This window comes from Protopterus annectens, chromosome 5.part0, assembly GCF_019279795.1.
Source record: "Protopterus annectens isolate FY-2018-M chromosome 5.part0, PAN1.0, whole genome shotgun sequence".
Lineage (NCBI taxonomy): Eukaryota > Metazoa > Chordata > Ceratodontiformes > Protopteridae > Protopterus > Protopterus annectens.
The window spans coordinates 999,102,271-999,120,693 of record NC_056735.1 but is presented as its reverse complement, the minus strand read 5'-3'; the positions used below and the strand labels follow the sequence as shown (position 1 = coordinate 999,120,693).

The window sequence follows — 18,423 nt, the reverse complement described above, 5'->3', positions numbered from 1 at the left end:
GAATCAAAACCACATTGCAAGGTATGTTTTCCAACTTATTCAGCAGAATGCATTAAATCCTGTAATTCTTTATTGTCCACAGAGTCAGGAATCAACATTATTCATTACTGACATTGGTAAGGAGCAAGAAAAAGTTTCCCCAATGGGGTACTTAGCTTTAGTTGAAGACTTTGGTTCTGAAACTGAAAATGATAATTTCAGGAGTCGGCCGACCGGCACTTGCGAACTGCTTCTGCTTCAGGCACCACACGGCAAGAAAGACTGATGTAATGGCATCTGCATGTTTTATACCCCTGACGACCTGACGTCATGGAAGAAGGGACAGCAACCGACACAGGACCCATGACTTTGTTAATCAGGCCAACTGAGGGCTACCTGCAAGCAGATAACCCAAATGTAATGACTGCAACAGTGAAACACGAAGAACATCTGCAATACTTAAAGGATTGGAACTAGATTCTAGATCACCACAGTGATGAGAATAAGGCTTGGCTTTTCTCTGCAGAACTCTGTCAGTGAACTCAAGGGAAAAGTAGAAGGCTATGGGTTCTACTCTTACTCCAGGTGATTGGAAATAACTCGCATGGAATATTCTACCCCCAAAAACTGCCTAAATGCTGTTCTGGTTAAACTAAAATGCTTTAAGTGCTTGAAGCAATAAAACAGTTTGCAGAGTAATATTTAGCAGGAACATTCAAGCTAATAAAACAGGACTTGATGTTTTGAAGGGCAGGGATTAAAGGGGTAGAGTAGACATAAGCAAAAACAGAACATGAAAGGTGCAGACTGATGTCCCATTAAAGCTTTGCTAAAATGCAGCAGTGTGTGCCATGACACTAAATCATCAGGCTATTGATCCCCCAGCAATGGTCCAGCAGAATAAAATGCTGTAGTTAAGAGAATACCCTTAAACACAGATTCATCCACTGCTAAGGAGGAAGGAGATTATCTCCCTACTGCTTGACCAGGTGGCTCATTATTGAAAAATTGTTCAATCACATCAGTAGCTGTGGCTTCGGGAGTTGTGGCAAGGGTTTGCAGGGATAGAATTGCCACCAACCTTCATGTGGGATGAATCTAGTGAATACATTAGTGCAACTAAAGATTTACACCTGGAAGTTGAATTTAGAATACTTTTTGGAGATAATGACAATTATCACAATTCAAGAATTGTAAAGGCACCAAGCACATTTAATCTACCCCTTACAACTCCCACATCGATGAGAGATTATGTCAAACTTTCTTTACTTTAACAGATTACAAAAGGAAATTGTTACATTCTTTATTCAGAGACAGATCCAGTCGGATCATGAAAATGGACAAGGGGATATGTGTGGTTGTGATGAACAATCGCAACTACTCTAGTGAAATTCTTAAATATCTACATGATGGTACTTCGTTCTCTTAAACAACAGAAATGAAATTAAGTATACTTTTAGTAGACGTGACTACTGGGTGAATGCAGTGGTTCATGAATTTGAATTATTTCCTGATTTGGTCAAGTTTCTCAAAGTGGACCATATAGTCATATCAGCCATTTTTGGAATCCTCAAAACACATAATACCGCTGCATCCAGTACTGACTTCTGCAGGAATTCTATCATCCTCTGCATCCAGGGTGGATCAGATTGGCCTACTCACCATTATTAGTTCATTTCCTGTTGCCTGTCTCTGCTCCAGTGGCTTTGGAGCCATCCTGCCTCTTACACCCCATAACATAGACCCCGTTGTCAGTGCATTCAGCTCTGATACCTACACTTGTGATGCACCTGAGATGCAACCACTCAATACCAAGTCTTTGATGCCATTCTTGGCCCCAACACATCAACACTATCAGACTATTTTCAGTGTCAGACTCTTCAGTCTTCAAGCTGTGAGCTCAAGTCTCCAGCTTGTACACATCTGGTTCCTTTGTTCCAAGCACTCAACTTTCCATTCCACCAATTCCCACTTTAGCAGGAGTCTGAAGTTGGATTTCTAGGATCCAGTGGATTCTGGAAGGACATTTGAATTCATGGATTGGATAATAATGTCTCCACTGGGACATTCTGATGAGATTCCCTCAGCACCAGCTCCTCCCACTGATTCCTACCCCATTCTTTCTAAGCCTTCATTTAATGGGTCACAGGGACACAGTGGACCAAAATGTTCTCAAGGACAAGGCCATGGTGCTGAAAGACTCTTCTGGGGACTCGGGTCAGTCACAATCAGACACCTCAAGGAAAAGGATGTATAAAAGCAGATATGTGGTCTCCCCTATGGTGTCCCCCACCTCAGACATGGACTTATATAATCAACAGGGCTACCTACAATCCATTCCAAAAGATACCACCTTTGGCAAAATCCTTGAGCTATTGAGCTAGATGGGATCTTGGCCCACCTTACCACCCTCTCAGAATAAGAAATTGATCTTGGATGCATATGGGTCTGCTGCATCTTCCTTTTGGGTGGCCCCTCCAGCAGACAGTCATATGGGCCTGGTCGCTAGGAGGGTATGGCAGCAACCTGACATGGAAAAGGCCATACCTCTTAAACTAGGCAAAATCTTACAGTCTCCTGAATATAGGCAATTTTGGACAAAGGGTCCCTCAATCAACTCTATGATCATTGCAGCTCACTAAAAAGGAACTCTCTGAAGAATCTACCACTACCCATCCTCCTAACAGACAGCCTTGGATGACTGACAGAATGGGGAAGTGAAGCTACACATCAGGAACATTTGCCTTGAGTGTGTTGAATTATTTAACATGAATCACTTTCAAAGAAATTTAGCAAATCAGGCTACAGATACTTCAGAGAAGCTTCTCCAATAAGATTCCCACCACCAAATGCAGGCTACTCTGGGGATAATGACGAATATTAATAACCTCTCCATGCAGCTTATTCCATAACCCAGTGGTAAGAGTGGCTAGAGCCACCATGCCTGGCTCCATTTATGTGATTTTGTGGATAGCTCTAAAGCACCCTTCACCAATGCTTCCTGTGATGGCATCGCTTTGTTTAGTCTGACAGTGAAAGAAAGACTGACAAAGTGTAAAGAAGAAGGCAAGTCCTTGCCTGCTGGGGAGTTATTGATAACCATCATCAATCCTTTAATAGGAATCAGAAGGGCTCAAAGTCCTGTCGTTCAGAAAACCCCAGTGAGAGGCCTTTGATTGTACTCCAGACAAGGGGTCTATATTAGAACAACAAACTTTCAAAATTTCGAGTGTTCTAATATCGAACCCTATGAATCGAAAATTTAAAACATCAAACATACAGAACAGCAAATTTTTTCCTAGGGAAAAAATATGCTGTTCCAAAACACATACACACAACACAAGCACACCAAACAAACAGCAATCCACACACATACACCTAAACTCTTACACCTAACCTTACACTAAACTATACATACACCACTAACTATCCACTTACCTTAACCCAAACCCTAACCCTAAGGTTTGTCACTATCGCACAGTCACCTCACGCGCCCTAACCCTAACTCACCTACCCCTTCCTAACCCTCACGCCCACACAATCGCACACTTACCTGACCCGTGCCCTAACCCTAACTTACCTAACCCGCCCTAACCCTCATGTCCACACAATCGCACACTTACCTGAACCCGATCCGTAACTTTCCTCCACAGTGCTGAAAATACCGAAGCAACAGAAACGGACAACCGAATTCTTTCCCGAAAAAATTCGGTTTTCTGTTTCTTCGATATTTTCAGCATTCGCTGAAAATGGGTCGATATTAGAACACTCGAAATTTTGAACGTTCGGTGTTCTAATATGGACCCCCAGACAAGAACAGTCATGACAAAGATGCTTCATCCAATGGATGCAAACCTAAAGACTGAGGAGGCTTGCAGAATTAGGGCTTTTTCTATCCATTCTTAGGAAGGCAGAACCAATGGCCCTGAAGGCTTGCCTGGTTGCCCATCTCTGGAGGCAGTCAAAGAGTGCCTGTCCCTTCACTCAAATGCATGGCTGGCCATCACATAACACAAAAGGGGAATAGCCTCATGTTGAACAAGAACAAATGCAGGAATGGTTAAGGAGAGGTGAATTTACATCAAGAAATGAAAGATTAATATTGGCAGCCAAAGATAGTGGGCTACATGCATGCTGGTTTACAAAGTCCATTGAACATGTGGGAGAAACAGACATATGTAGGTTTTGTAAAACCAAATTGAAAACAGTCACACACCTTGTTGCTGGTTGTGACGCACTAATGGCAGAGGGACTGTATACTGAAAGGCATAATAATGTGGCAAGATTGTTACACTGGAGATTGTGCAAACATTATGGTATCGAAGTGGCTGAAAAACACTGGAAACATGAGCCACAAAGAATCATAGAAAATGATGAAGTTTATATCACATGGGATGACCCAATGCCAACAGTTCAAAAGGCAGATGCTAGAAAAATGGATATAGTGGTCCAAGAAAAGAATACAAAAGTAACACTGATCATTGAAATCGCCACACCTAGTGACTACAGTGTGTTGCGTACAGACAGACACAAAGTCATAAAATACCTTGATCTGCAGTCAGAAACGAGAGCCATGTGGAAGAAAGATACCCAGACAGTTCCAATAGTAGTAGGAGCAACTGGTCTTATAAAAAAGAATTTACAATTGTATTTAGATATGTTACCAATTCATGTAACACCGTACGAATTGCAGAAGGCGTCATTACTGGGTGCATTGCGGGTGCTGCGAAGAGCACTTTTGGCTGACATCAAAGAGTGAAACAATACTAACTTCATGAACTTTAATCATACTGTGACTTAGGAATGGGGTCCATTCCTGTTATGGTATTAGAAACCCAAAACACTTGGAGAAATTAAAAAAAAAGTAAGAGACATAACATCTAAAGGCTATCCCATTCCATTTTAAACTTCATCCTCCCTCTCAAAAAACAAAATCTCCATATGTTTTACCCCACGAATAGGAAGCAGGAAGGAGAGAAATCACTCATCTTCTTCAAATGATCTTCTTTCTTATTATTATCTCAGTTACTGATTGCCTTTTCTGATCATGTGTACCATTGCATTTCTGCACTTCCTTTGTATTTAAAACTACTGCTGTACAGGTACTACACTAGAAGGTACAATAGTACCTGTTTGGTTCATAGGTTCAAAGGTTCATAGGTGTGCACTAGGCTAAAGGCCCTGGAGCCTATATAAGCCTAGCCCAAGAAGATTCCCTGGCATCATGCCGCCCAAAGTTAGTTCCCAGTGCCTCAATCAAGCAAGGCCACTGAAGTTATCCCCAGGATGAACTTCCTATTGCCCATCCACTCATGAAGATTTCTCTTAAAGAGGGCCAGCAAAGTGCTCTGCTTGGCGTGAATGGGAAGTTTGTTCCACAGTATGGGAAGTCTCTGGGTTAGGAACCTGTCCCTCCAGCATGTTACATTTATTGTGGTAATGAGGTTTAGGTCCCTGGAGCGTGTGGCACGGAGGGAGTTGGATTTCTTTAGGTGTAGCATATCTAACAGCTCTAAGTCAGACATGGCTTTGTAGGTCAAGTAGAGATCGCCTCTAAGCAGGCAATATGAGACAGAGTATAGCTGGAGTTTTTTGAGCCTGTCCGTATAGGGCATGTGTCTAAGGCCTAAGATCCTCTTAGTGAGGCACTTCTGTGAGCTTTCCAGTTGTTGTAGGTGTCTAGTGCGGTACATACAAAATGAGGCATTGTATTCTATAACAGGTCTAATGAGGGACAAGTAGAGAGGGATTATGACCTCTTTCTTCCTGGATGAGAAACCTTTTGTAATGAGATGTGCCACATAGAGGGACTATCTGACTACAGTGGCAATGTGGATATCAAAGGAGAGGTTGCTGTCAACCTGTGTCCCCAGGTCTCTTGTCACATCTTCAGTGTTTAGTGGACTACTGCCTATGTGGTAGTTCATGGGCACCTAATTTTTCCCAAAGGGAATGACAATGCACTTTTTGGCATTGAGCTTAAGTCCATGGTTCTGTCACCAGTCATTGGTGTCAGTGAGGCCTTTTTGTAGAATGTCTAAATCAGTTGGAGAATCAATAATGGCTCCCAGTTTGCAAACATCTGTGAACTTAGTTAGCCATAGTCCCTTTGTGTTGGCTTGAACTTCAGAGAAGTAGATGCCAAACAGGAGAGGACCTAGGACCGATCCCTGTGGGACGCTACTTGTAACTGGTCGGTAGTCAGATTTGGAGTCTGCTACTTTCACAGTGTGGGTTCTATCAGTGAGCCAGTTGGCAATCCATCTTATGACATAAGGGTTTATGCCTAGTTTAGTGAGTTTATCGATGATTTCTGAGTGAGGGATAGTGTCGAAGGCCTTGGCAAGATCTAGGTTAGCTGTGTGAACTACCTTGCCCTCATCCACAGCTCTGGTGACGGACTCAAACAAGTCTATCAGGTTGAGCAGGCATCATCAACCTTTCACAAACCCAAACTGCATGGGGTCCAGCATTTGGAGATTCCTTATGTCCTTATTTATGAGGTCCATGATGATGTGCTCCATAACCTTAAATATCAGACTCATCAGGCTAATGAAGTGGTAATTCCTAGGGTTTGTAGTCGCTCCCCCTTTGTGGAGTGGGATGATCATAGCAGCGCACCATTCAGTAGGAACAAAGGCTGAAATGAGGCTGTGATTGAACAGGGTACTCAGGTGTGGTGCCAGTTCACTTTGTAATTCATGTAGAACACAGCCAGGGATATTAGCAGGTCCCATGGCTTTGGACACTGCAGTTTTTACCTGTGTAGCCATGATAACAGGGACTTGGCATTCCTCAGGTATTGTGATAGGCCCTTTAGGGGTGAAAGGGGGGTAATGTTTGCACTGAACCTGTCGGCCAATATGTTGGCATTGTGCTGTAACTCAGTAGATCTGAGTATTGCCATGTAGATTCTTGACATAACTATAAAATGCCTTGTGGTTGTCTTTAGAATCTGCAGCAATTTTGTTTTCATAGCTAGTTTTAGAGGATTTGATGATGGATCTCAGTTTTTTGCTGAGGCTGACAAGGGAGTTTTTCCAGTCTTAGGACTTCACCCTTTTATGCAACAGTTTTTTCCTTCTGTTGTAGAGTTTGTTTATGGTGGGGGACCACCAGATTGGCTTCCTTTTTTTGGAGGAAAGTGTCTTGGTTATGTTTGGTATGGCCCGTTCCATACACTTGTGTATGTGTTCATACAGTGCATTGGTGTATGATTCAGTCATGCACCTATTTTCCATTTGCATGGGTGTTGTGAAGTTAGCCACCTCTGTTTTTAGAAGTCCAAAACTGGCTTTGGAGAATTTTTTTGCAGTGGTTTCCTTTAGGGAGGGGTGAGGGTGGGATGTGGACATCCACAGTGATTAGCTTGTGGTCAAATCTGACCAGGGAGGTGTTGATTACTGGTGTAGAGCAATGGTCGCCCATGTTAGTAATGACCAGGTCAAGGATGTTTCTACCCCTGGTGGGGGTAAGAATCAGTTGGTCCAGGGCATTGGAATTAATGAATTCCAGAAAACGTTGAGCAAGTGTGTTGGTATATGAGTAATTTTCCCAGTTAATGGAGGGGTAGTTAAAGTCTCCCAGTATAAGGGTATTGGGTTGTACCCTAATATTTTCCATTGTGTTTAGGAATGTGGAGTGGGAGTCTTGGGACCTGGTGGGGGATCTACAGCAGGCTACTGGTGGGGATCTACAGCAGGCTACAACCTGGACTGCAGTTTTACCCAGTGTTAGTTGTACCTGAAGTATCTTTGATGGGTTATATTGGGCAACTAGTCTGGAGGTGTACATATCCTTTATGAATATGGAGACACCACCGTCTTTAGTGCTTCGGTCCAGGTTTAGTGGCCGAAAGGTGTGGTATGAATTATAGCCTAGTAGTGCTGGAGTGCTCTCTGGAGCCTTGAACCAGGTCTCAGTTACTGCACAAATGTCGATGTTCTCCATTTTAAGAAGTGCTTCGAGTGAGTGTATTTTGAGATTTAGACTTCTAGCATTGAGTAGCATAACTCTCAGATTTCGTTTGCTTGCAGATGTTATGGTGGTAATTTTGTCTTCAGGGCATTACCTAAAAAAGGCACTATAGGGGTGGCAAGAGCCTTGGCCAGTATCCGGAATCCCTGGTGTGACAGATGCAGGCCATCTATGGCAAAGCATCGAGGTCTGTTGATCATGTCATCCCAGGAAGACAGATACTGGATCCCCTTAGAATGACACCAGAAACTTAGCCAATTGTTGAAGTCAATCATTTTCTGCTTATACTGTAGTATCATTCTGGGTGACGGTAGGATAGTACTTAGAGCTAGGGTCATACTTGCCTGGGTTACAAGATCTGAGAGCTCCTCTATGTCTCTTTTCATGTAGCCCAGGGAGGTACATCGCAGGTCAATCACACCAACATGGACAATGACAGAGTTATATTTGTACCTGTTGTGGAGTGACCTAAGTGTGTGTGTTATGAGGTGGATCCTGGCACCTAGCAGGCAGCTGACTGTAACTTTCTCCTTATTCAACCTAGTGAGTGGGACTTCAGTGTGCCACACTATTGAGTCACCTATGACTAATGTATTGGGTACGTTATTTTGCCTTATGGGCTTTGGTTGAGTGGTACACTGTTTATGTTAGCTATGTGTCTCATGGTTTGTGCTGGGATGTGGTGGTTGTTTGCGTTTCTGCCTCAGAGGTCTCTGTTGTTTGGGCATGTTTTTATTGAGAGCCTCCACAAAAGTAGGTGTGTGTTTTGTGTTACTATGTGAGGGTTGTGGTGGTGTAAGTTCTGGAGGGCTATGTGTTGAATGTGGTGTGGTGCAGCCTGCAGGTGATAACAGTCTCCTCTTGACTGGCTATTGCTTGGCTGACTGCTGTACTGATACTGCATTGAAACTTTTTCTTTACAGTTACTGAACATGGGAACTATCCATTTAGAATAACTAGCTATTCCTCTGCAGTTACCACACCCACATCCATTGAGTTAGGCTACATGTTGATCATTGCTGCTACTAGTTAAGAAACCATATTAGCCTAGTGGGTAAAGATGTCCGAGTTAAAACTGCCACATGTTACTGATCATCTTTTTGGTCACATATTATCACACTATTTCTTATTCCAAAAGTTAATAAGCTATTGTGTTTTCTCATACCCTTTTGTCTGCATGGGCCATTATGGAATCACAGTCAGCTTTTGCCCTTTCTACAGCTAGTCTGATTGTGCTAGGTATTTTAAGGCAGTGTAGCAACTGCCCCACACTTACTGAAAACTCATTTCTACTAGCTCACATTAAATATGACAGGTGTAGTATTTATTGAACTTGTAGACTACCATCTCACCTCAATACAAATTCAGTAAGGACAGCGCACACACAAACGCACACGTGCACACATGCACACATGCACACGCGCACACATGCACACACATGCACACACGCACACATACACACACACACACACACACACACACACACACACACACATATGCATGTGCACACACACACACACATACACACATGCATGTGCACACACACACACATACACACATGCATGTGCACACACACACACACACACACACATGCATGTGCACACACACACACACACACACACACACACACACACACACACATGTGCACACACACACACACACACGCATGTGCACACACACACACACACACACACACACGCATGTGCACACACACACATGCACACACCAGAAAACACCTCACCTGAACCAGCTTATGCTGAGGTTGTTAACAGTAGACTGCCTAAGCCTCCCAGGCTACAGATTAAGAAATCTCAGCCATTAGTTCACACAACAGCACACCCTCACCTTGCACATCACCATCCAGTACAAATCCTCCAAGAGTTATGAGGGTGCAGATTGCAAGCCTTTAAAGCCCACTGAAATGGCATCTGCACACAGTACTGTTTTAGTAATAGGTGACTCCTGATTTCAGACCTAAGGACACTACTGTCACTATGCTGGATAACAATATGGTGACACTTGGCCATCTTTCCAGAGCCAGGATCTGTGACATGACAAGGGCTCTTAGAATCCATCTTCCTGACAAATATAATTATGACCAGACAGTGGCCCATGCAGAGATGAATCACCTTTGTTGCTTTACCCAGTGGGTCAAGTACAAGGACATCACTGAGCATGCCATGCATGTGTCTGAGGCAAGAAAGACACTGGCCTTGAGTGGTATTTTGCCATCACCCAGAGTGATGCAGGGATTCAAGGACAAGATAACTTTCTTCAATAATTAGATACACAGCTGGTGTTATTCTACACAGCTGGTGTTATTCTAGGGGGATCCAGTAATTGTCAGCTTGGAATAAGATAGATGGCAAGTCTTCCTGCTTTGTCAGGATGCCTCTCTTACCACAGCATTTGCATTCTGTCTAAATCTTCTGTTGCACCCACACTGCCTTTTTACGCAGTGTCTTTCTGCTGGACATTCTAACCTAGTAAATTCTAATCTGGAACACATTAATGTGGCTCTACTCAAGCAAGTCATCTAAACAAATGAATGAACAATCAAACAAAATCTCCAGAACATGAGGCTATCCTGCAACTTGAACACATTCATGTATGTGTAGTTACACAGACAGTTACATAATAATGACAGCATTCTTTGTATTCCTGAGTTGAGTGTATATAGTGTATTCAGACTCACTGGCAATTGTAGTGGTGTATATTTAAGGACATCATCAACTTGACTGATTCCACAAGATGCCAAATTAACTCCTAGATATGCTAATCACCCTAAACAAGATCAATTACCACTTCACAACAAGTTAAAGAACACCCTCTGTGTCCTCTTCTGAGCATGATGGCTATCTTAAAACCTTGAAATCTCCATTAAAACCTAGCACCTTTCTTGAACCTTCTTTCTAATTTGCAGGCTAAAAAGGTTGGTGCCATTAGAGACAGCACTTACAAAGGACACTTCAAAAGTGTTATCAAAGTTCATAAGTCACAGCCAGGCATGAACGAGAATCACATCGCTGACTTCTGGTGCTCTTACTGCTCTGTTTGTAACGTTATGCCCCAGGCACATGAACAGGCTCAGTACTGAGACCATTACTGCCATCTAGGGAATCAGTTAACTCATCAGGCCTGTCATATCTTGTGGCAACTCATCCAGAGTTTTGTATACTTCATCTGTAAAATCATAGTTTCTTTGGTAGTTCTAGGCATGCAGTCCAGCAGACTATTAAGGAGCCAAGCTCAAATTCCCAATTGTCTCAAAGGGCTGTATGGTTAAGTGACTTGCTCAAGGTCACACAGTAGGCAAATGAAGACCAAGGGAAATCAAATACTGACCAAACTATAACCATCCCAATGTAGATGTGGATGATGCAAATATCTGGTTTGTGTAGCGATCCAGAGCCCTAGGCACTTTGTTAGGGGGGTGGATTGCTAGAGTTTGGGAAGTCATCTCTCGTTAGGGTTGCTGCACCAACAGTTAAATATACAATTGATGACTTTACTGATCCGTCACAATTTGCAAGTGAACAGAGGATGCTTTTTGGCCCCCTTGAGATGAAGGCCACCACGTCAAGCTTCTAAGCCTCCTGAACACTAACGGAAGACATTTTTGTAAGCTGGAGGCAACACCAAGAAAGTTCATGGTGGATGACAGACAGAATTTCCCTTTTTTTCTGTGCAGTTCATGTATCTTCTGCCTAAGGTTTTCTTCATGGGGTCCTGCCCAGATCTCAGTCCTCATGAGACAAAGGATAACCCATCGATGTCTCAGTGCCTTTCTTTGTTGGCTGTGGCTTTGGCTCTAAAACTGCAGTGTTCAACCTCAACTCTCTTTCATCGGTGCTGGGGTTTTCAACCTAGATTGTACTAGTGTCAACTCAGCGTTCTGCATTGGTGCCAGGGTCCATCTGCTCAAGGCCTATTCAGAGTTCATGTCAGGCCTGATTTTCTTGGAACTGAGCATTTGCCTTCCAAGAGATTGACCTTTCAGCTGTCAATGGCTGATGCCCTTGATATGTCAGCATGGCTGTCTACCTCCAGGGTCAAGGCCTTTCTAGTCCTTTTCCTCTCAAATCAATCTCAATGTCTCAATTTATGGGAAGTTTATAAGTCCCAGTACTAGTTATGTAGGCATCCGTGTGTGCACCTCCTACAAGATTCATTTAATTTTAGTAACTAAGAAAACAAAGGACCTCAGGTGCATTCTGGACTTTAGTAGCCTAAACTAGTTTGTACCAAAACAGCTACTTCTCACAATCAAAGTGCATTCAGTTCTTCTCTGTTTATCTAAAGGAGACCAGATATGCTTTTTAGATGTCCAGGATACTGCCCTGCACATAAACTAGGCAGAGGAATCCAAGAGGTTCCTTGGCTCCCATATAGAATCTAATCACTTTCAGTTCAGTTCAGGATCCTACCATTTGGTCTCACCTCAACTCTCAGCCCCAGGGTACTTAAGTGCATGTTAGATGTTGCAACATTTTACAATACAGTGCCTATCAGGATGACTGACTCCTGGTAAACCAATGATGCACAGTCTTGTAGCATTGTGGGAGTTATCTTCTGTTACTATTCTGGTGCAGGTAACTGGTACCTATTCAGTAAGTATGAAGGTTAAGTGGTGCCCTGCAGGGCTCAGTGCTAGGGCTTCTTTTGTTAAACTTTTCTGATCTCCAGACCATAAACCAAGACCTCTGGCTACCCAAGTTGTCGAGCTCTCCCTCACACCAAAGACCTTCAGCAGGAACTTACATTTGCAAATACCTGGTATACACTAAAGGGGCACAAATTATGTTCTAAAAAGTGCAAAATTTTAATATTTAGTAAATAACCCCTCCCCCAACCATATAACACTGCCAATACCCAGTCAAAAATAAAAATGTTGTTAAAGACCTTGGAAATTGGGATTATAATTCCCTCTCCTTTGACCATCATGTAATGACTGTAGTTAGAAAGTCCTTCTGCTTAGTTCCAAATGAATATCATCCAGATCTAAAGAACTCATTTTCCCCTTATATTCAGCACTGATTAGGCTAGTTATTGAATATAATGCCCTCTTTGGGAAGTATCAAACTAGATATCTCAAACTGCTAGAAAGATAACAGGGTTTCCTAACAAAGAACATCACTGGCTTAAACACCATAAGCTACCAGAAAAGATCAGAAGTCTGTCAATTTACTCAGAATCTTGCAGACTTCTAAGAAGAGATCTATACCTTGCCACTCCATGCCATTAGGAACCTAGTGGTCCTGGGTCTCTTGTATTTCTACAAATCAATAGTCCCACAAATAACAGAACCAGGGATCTAAATTTTCATCAGTCAAAAACTAAAATGCAGTGGAGAGACATATATATGCTCATTAGGCAGTTCTTTCCCCACCTCTGGATTAGACTCAACTGCAAATTAAGCAGTGTGAGACACTATCTTCTTCAAATAAGAAATAGATGATTGGATGGGAATTCAAGAATTCAACCCTGGTTTGACTGGCATAGCTCTCCTTGAAAAAAGAGGTACAGTCTAAAAGTGGGTACTGGCAAGGTGTAAATAGTCAAAAGACTTGATTGACTTGTATTTACTATGATTCCATAAGGCATTTCCTATGATTCCAAATATTCCTTAGAGATTCCAGTGAAAACTGCAAAGTCCCAGCTGGTGCCCACATAGCTAATCACATTTATTGGGTAAACAGTGGAAAGACAAGGTATGGCAAATTTTTTAAGAGAAAAAAAAAAACTTACTGGAGGACTTCGGAAAAACTCATATTTTGCAAAATTCTTTCTGAAAAGGAACCGATTGTCTCCCCCTAGTGGCCACGTTGACTGGACTTCCACAACAAACTCATGATCTTCCAAACATCGTTCTGGGAGAAAAAAAGATATTTTATTATGAAGTCACAAATACAGTTCTTTTAAATCAAAATCCTATACTAATCCTATATAATAGTGCAAGGAAAGTCTAAAACTACTCAAATTAAAGTTCACAAATTCCAACTATACAACAAAAGGTTATTTTGCATGCTTGGTCATCTACTTTGATATAAAAAGTTCTTTATGCTATCTGTGTGCCTCTTGTCTCAGAGAGAAACTTGTCAAAAACAAAAAAGGATCTTCCCCACAGAGATTTATGAAATCATGCCATATATCATGCCTCACATACTATCTTCTGACATTTGCCCCAGCAAGTCAGAATTTCCTTTTTGCTTATCTACTCTCTCTTTACCCTTTGGCACCTGCTAATATACCCTCCTTCAGTAACTTATTAAAACAAATGTAGCTAGCTTTCTTACCTAGTCACCATTTCTGTCATCTCTGAAAGTGATAAATGCTCTATAGTTCCACAGAAATGACCCTTAAGACACACTGCTCGAACTGTATAAAAATGACTTTTAGTTGATCGATAAGCATTTTGAAGTAACTAAGAAGCTCATCTTGGACATGTAAGTTCCAAATCTTTATTGGAAAGAAAGGAAACCAGTTGAAGGGTATTAGCTATGACCTAGTTAATTTCTGACTCATTTTCTAGTTAATAACCCTCAACCAATCAATGAGTTTTTTACTTACTGTCCATCTGTTAAGACACAAAAGTGGGTCTGAATAGAGAGACAAGTCAACAAGCAAAGCAGAGCAGCATTGCTGGAATTGAATTCATCCTCAAGTCTTGGTGAGTACCCTCCTGAGGTGGACCCTGTTTTTCACAAAATCTCACCAAGACAACACTGATATATAGACTGTATTTTACATAGCATATAACAAGGACAGAAACAGGTTAAAAAATAAAAAAAGATAGCTGGGTGCACAAGACCCAGTATAAAAAAAAAGTGCCCAATCCTGGTGGGTGCACTGAGGCCAGGACTGGAAAAAATGGTAGTGTAGAATCCTCAAGACACGGAAACATTCTTACAATGGGGCTAAGCCAGGCTCAGGGCGAGGATGGCCCCCTTGTTATAGAAGGAAGTAGCAGTCCACAAAAATCACAAAAACTGATAAGTCAAAAAAGAGCCATAAAGACAATAGAGTGGACTATTGAGGATAAGAAAGAAATTATGTATTGTTACTATTATTATGCAAGAAGCCCAGAATTTCCAGACAGAAGTATACAAAAAGATTAAGAAAGAAAAATACTTGCATAAGAAAAACTGCCAGAAGCTTCAAATAAAAAATTGTGTTCATTAATACAACAGATTTATGAAAAACAAAAAAAAAAAACTATAGTAGTGATATAAGTACAATTTGTAAACTTGTGGAAATTATGCTTGAAAATAATTTCTTAATGGTTAATGGTCAGATTTACCACCAAAAAAAGAGGGGTTGCGATGGGGGTGACAGTGGCCCTCTCCTTCTCCAACATTGTCAAGGGGTGGTGGGAGACAGAATATTTGTATAATATGCCTTTCTTTCTAGTAATATTTACAGGAAGGAATGTTTTGTTAACAACTATTTTCCCTTTTCTAGTGCACACCCACCACACATGAAGAAAAATATACCTGGGGAAGACGATTAGCGCCTCAAGGCTGACCACTACTCAGGAGAGTTTTTTGGATGCAATTCATAAAATAATAGTATTTTTTATGGACAGGGGTTACAGTTATAATGTTCTGAAGGCTGCTGTAGATGAAATTGCAGAAAAAAGGAATGATAAGTTTCCACCTATATTGTCTGTTGGCATGCCTAATGAGAACAGGGCTGCTAGTTCCACTCTAACATTAAGACAGACAGGGCAGGCACAGGATAATATGTGCATTACAGTGGATGATTCAAGTAATTTGAGTATTAGATCTGTTCTTATTCAAAACTGAACGCTTTTAAGGCTGATTAGAATGTTATTAAAATAGTAGGTAATGACCTTAGGTTTGCAGTTAAGAAGGCTAAATCTATAAAACAATATTTAGAAACAGACAACACTTTGATAATCACATCACCACAGTGGTCAGGAAATCCTTCTACGTGGCTCATCTCATCACAAAAGGATTCTCATCCAGAAAAAGAGGTCATTGTTCCCCTCTACTCATCACTCATTAGACCCATTATAGAGTACAACGCCCCTTTTGGTATGTACCTCACAAGACATCTACAACAACTGGAAAGACCACAGAAATACCTCACAAAGACGATTACTGGCCTCAAACAGATGCCCTATGCAGACCGTCTCAAAAAGCTACAGCTTTACTCCATCGCATATCGCCTACTCAGGGGCGACCTCTGCCTAACATACAAAGCTATGTCAAACCCAGAGCTGTTGGACATGCTCCACTTAAAGAAATCCCAATCCCTCCGAGCTACACGCTCTAGGGACCTTAACCTTGTCACCACAATAAACAGAACATGCTGGAGGGATAGATTCCTGTCCCAGAGACTTCCCATACTCTGGAACAGACTACCTATCTATGTCAAACAGAGCTCCTCATTAGCACTCTTCAAGAAAAATCTTGATGATTGGATGGGAAATGGGAAATTCACCTCGGGGATCACTTCTGTGGCTCTGCTCGACAGGGGCACAGGAAAATAATTTTCTTGGGTGGTGAAAGTCAGGGTACATTTTTTGGCTAGGCTTGTATGGGCCCTAGGGCCAATAGCCTAGTACCTACCTATGAACCTAAGCGCATTATAAGTAACAGTTATCTTAATTGTGATTCCTTTGGTGTTATTTATATTAAAATCTGCTCTTCCTGATAGTTTTTTTATACAGGTATGTCTACAAGAAAATTAAAGCCGAGAATAAAGGAACATCTGTATAGTATGAAACACTGTGAAATTAACAACAGTCTTTATAATTATAGTGTATGTGTAGATTTCAGGTTAATTTTTTGTGTTAGACTCAGTCCCTGGGGATGTAAGGGGCGGTGATTGTAAAAAATGCTTTTGAGGAGAGAAACCTTTTGGCAGCTTAGGTCATTAAATCTGAGTGATGCCTCCAGGTGCATCTACAGTTAACTCCTACTGACACCTCTAGGCATCAAATACTGCTTATTCGTATTTGTATCAATAATTCCAAAACCATGCTATATACAAGGTTTTAAAAGATTTCATCTTAAAGCTTACACAATGGCAAACTCAGCTGCATTAATATTTGACCTCTGTCTAGTGCATAGATATTAACTGTTGTTTATGATATTAATTTGTATAGATATAATTTTCACATTTTTATAAATGTCTCAACAACCAAGTAACACAGACAGAACTAAGAAAGCTCTCAGCCAGATGAATAAAATGCTGCTGACAGTATGTGTGTAACTTGAGTGGTTGCTGAGATATTGTAAGTTGTTTACAAAATATTACCAAATGTAATACTTACTGTGTTTACCATAACTTATAAAATTCAGTTTAAGAAATAGAACCTAACGAATACTACCACTATAAAAATAGTTTGTGCTGAAGAGTTAGCCATTTATACTTTACATAGCCCCTATGGTTCCAGAGATATGAAAATTTTTTTGAAATGTGAGGACATAATTTGATTCTGTCAAAAGGCTTAGGCTCTGCCTATTGGAAGTTACAGTGCAAACTTCCTGAGTTACATTGGAGTGAATGGGTTAGGCTACAAGCATATGACCATCCTGGAATCAATGACAGCATTTGTATTAAGTGCTTTTTATAAGTATATGTGCTATATTGTGTAACGTTGCTTTAAAAGTTGCTTTGCTGATGCTATTAGAATTTAATTGTTTGACTGTTCAATTAATCGTCTAACTGAGTGTGTAGAACAATATATAAGGTTTGTTGACATTTTGTTATTTTATTCTGATGAAGTCTTTGGATGAAAGCGCTAAATAAATATTTCCTTGACTGGAGTGCCTTCTGTGGATGTTATTTTGTGGATTTACAAACCAAGAAATCTTGCGCTGTTTGGAAAAAGAAGAGAATGAGGAAGTATGAAAATACAAAGAACAAAATCTACAGACTTTTGAAAGGTATAAAAAAATATGGACATGGGAAAGAAAGATCTAATACGGTGCAATATTTATGCAAGAAGAAAGCTAAATTAATCAACGCAAAAAGGCAGCTTCAAAGATATTCGAAGAGAAAGACAGGCAAAGGCATCCAGATATGGAAAATGTCACAATAAAAAAAATAAGATCAAAAGAGGGAACGTAGAATAGAAGATTAGTAAAGTAGAAGGTAAAAAATAGAAGAAGTTATGGAGTACTTGCAAAGTGAAGGATTTAGTGCAGGAAGTCTAACATAGGTTACATCATGATTCATAGGATTATGGAACAAGTCCCCAAAGTAAGAAGAAACAGGAGGATCAGGAGACATCTGAAGAAGAAATATGGACATGGGAAAGAAAAAGAGATTTAATATGGTGCAGTACTTATGCAAAGAAGAAAGCAAAACTAATCAATACAAAAAGAGTAACACCAAAGATATTTGAAGAGAAATACAGGCAAAGGCATCTGGAGATGGAAAACTTTGCAATATAAAAAATAAGAAAATAAAGTAAGGAATAGTAGAAAAGAGGAT

At 41.0% G+C, this 18,423-nt stretch overlaps 1 protein-coding gene across 2 annotated transcripts in view; it reads right to left on the bottom strand.

The window, feature by feature from the left end:
* GRB7 (growth factor receptor bound protein 7) overlaps positions 1-18,423 on the bottom strand; it is a 2,830,640-nt gene that overhangs the window by 534,114 nt on the left and 2,278,103 nt on the right. For both annotated transcript variants that reach the window (XM_044072739.1, XM_044072740.1), the window contains one exon: positions 13,705-13,826. In XM_044072739.1, coding sequence (XP_043928674.1) covers positions 13,705-13,826 — 122 coding nt within the window. The remainder of the gene's footprint in view (positions 1-13,704; positions 13,827-18,423) is intronic.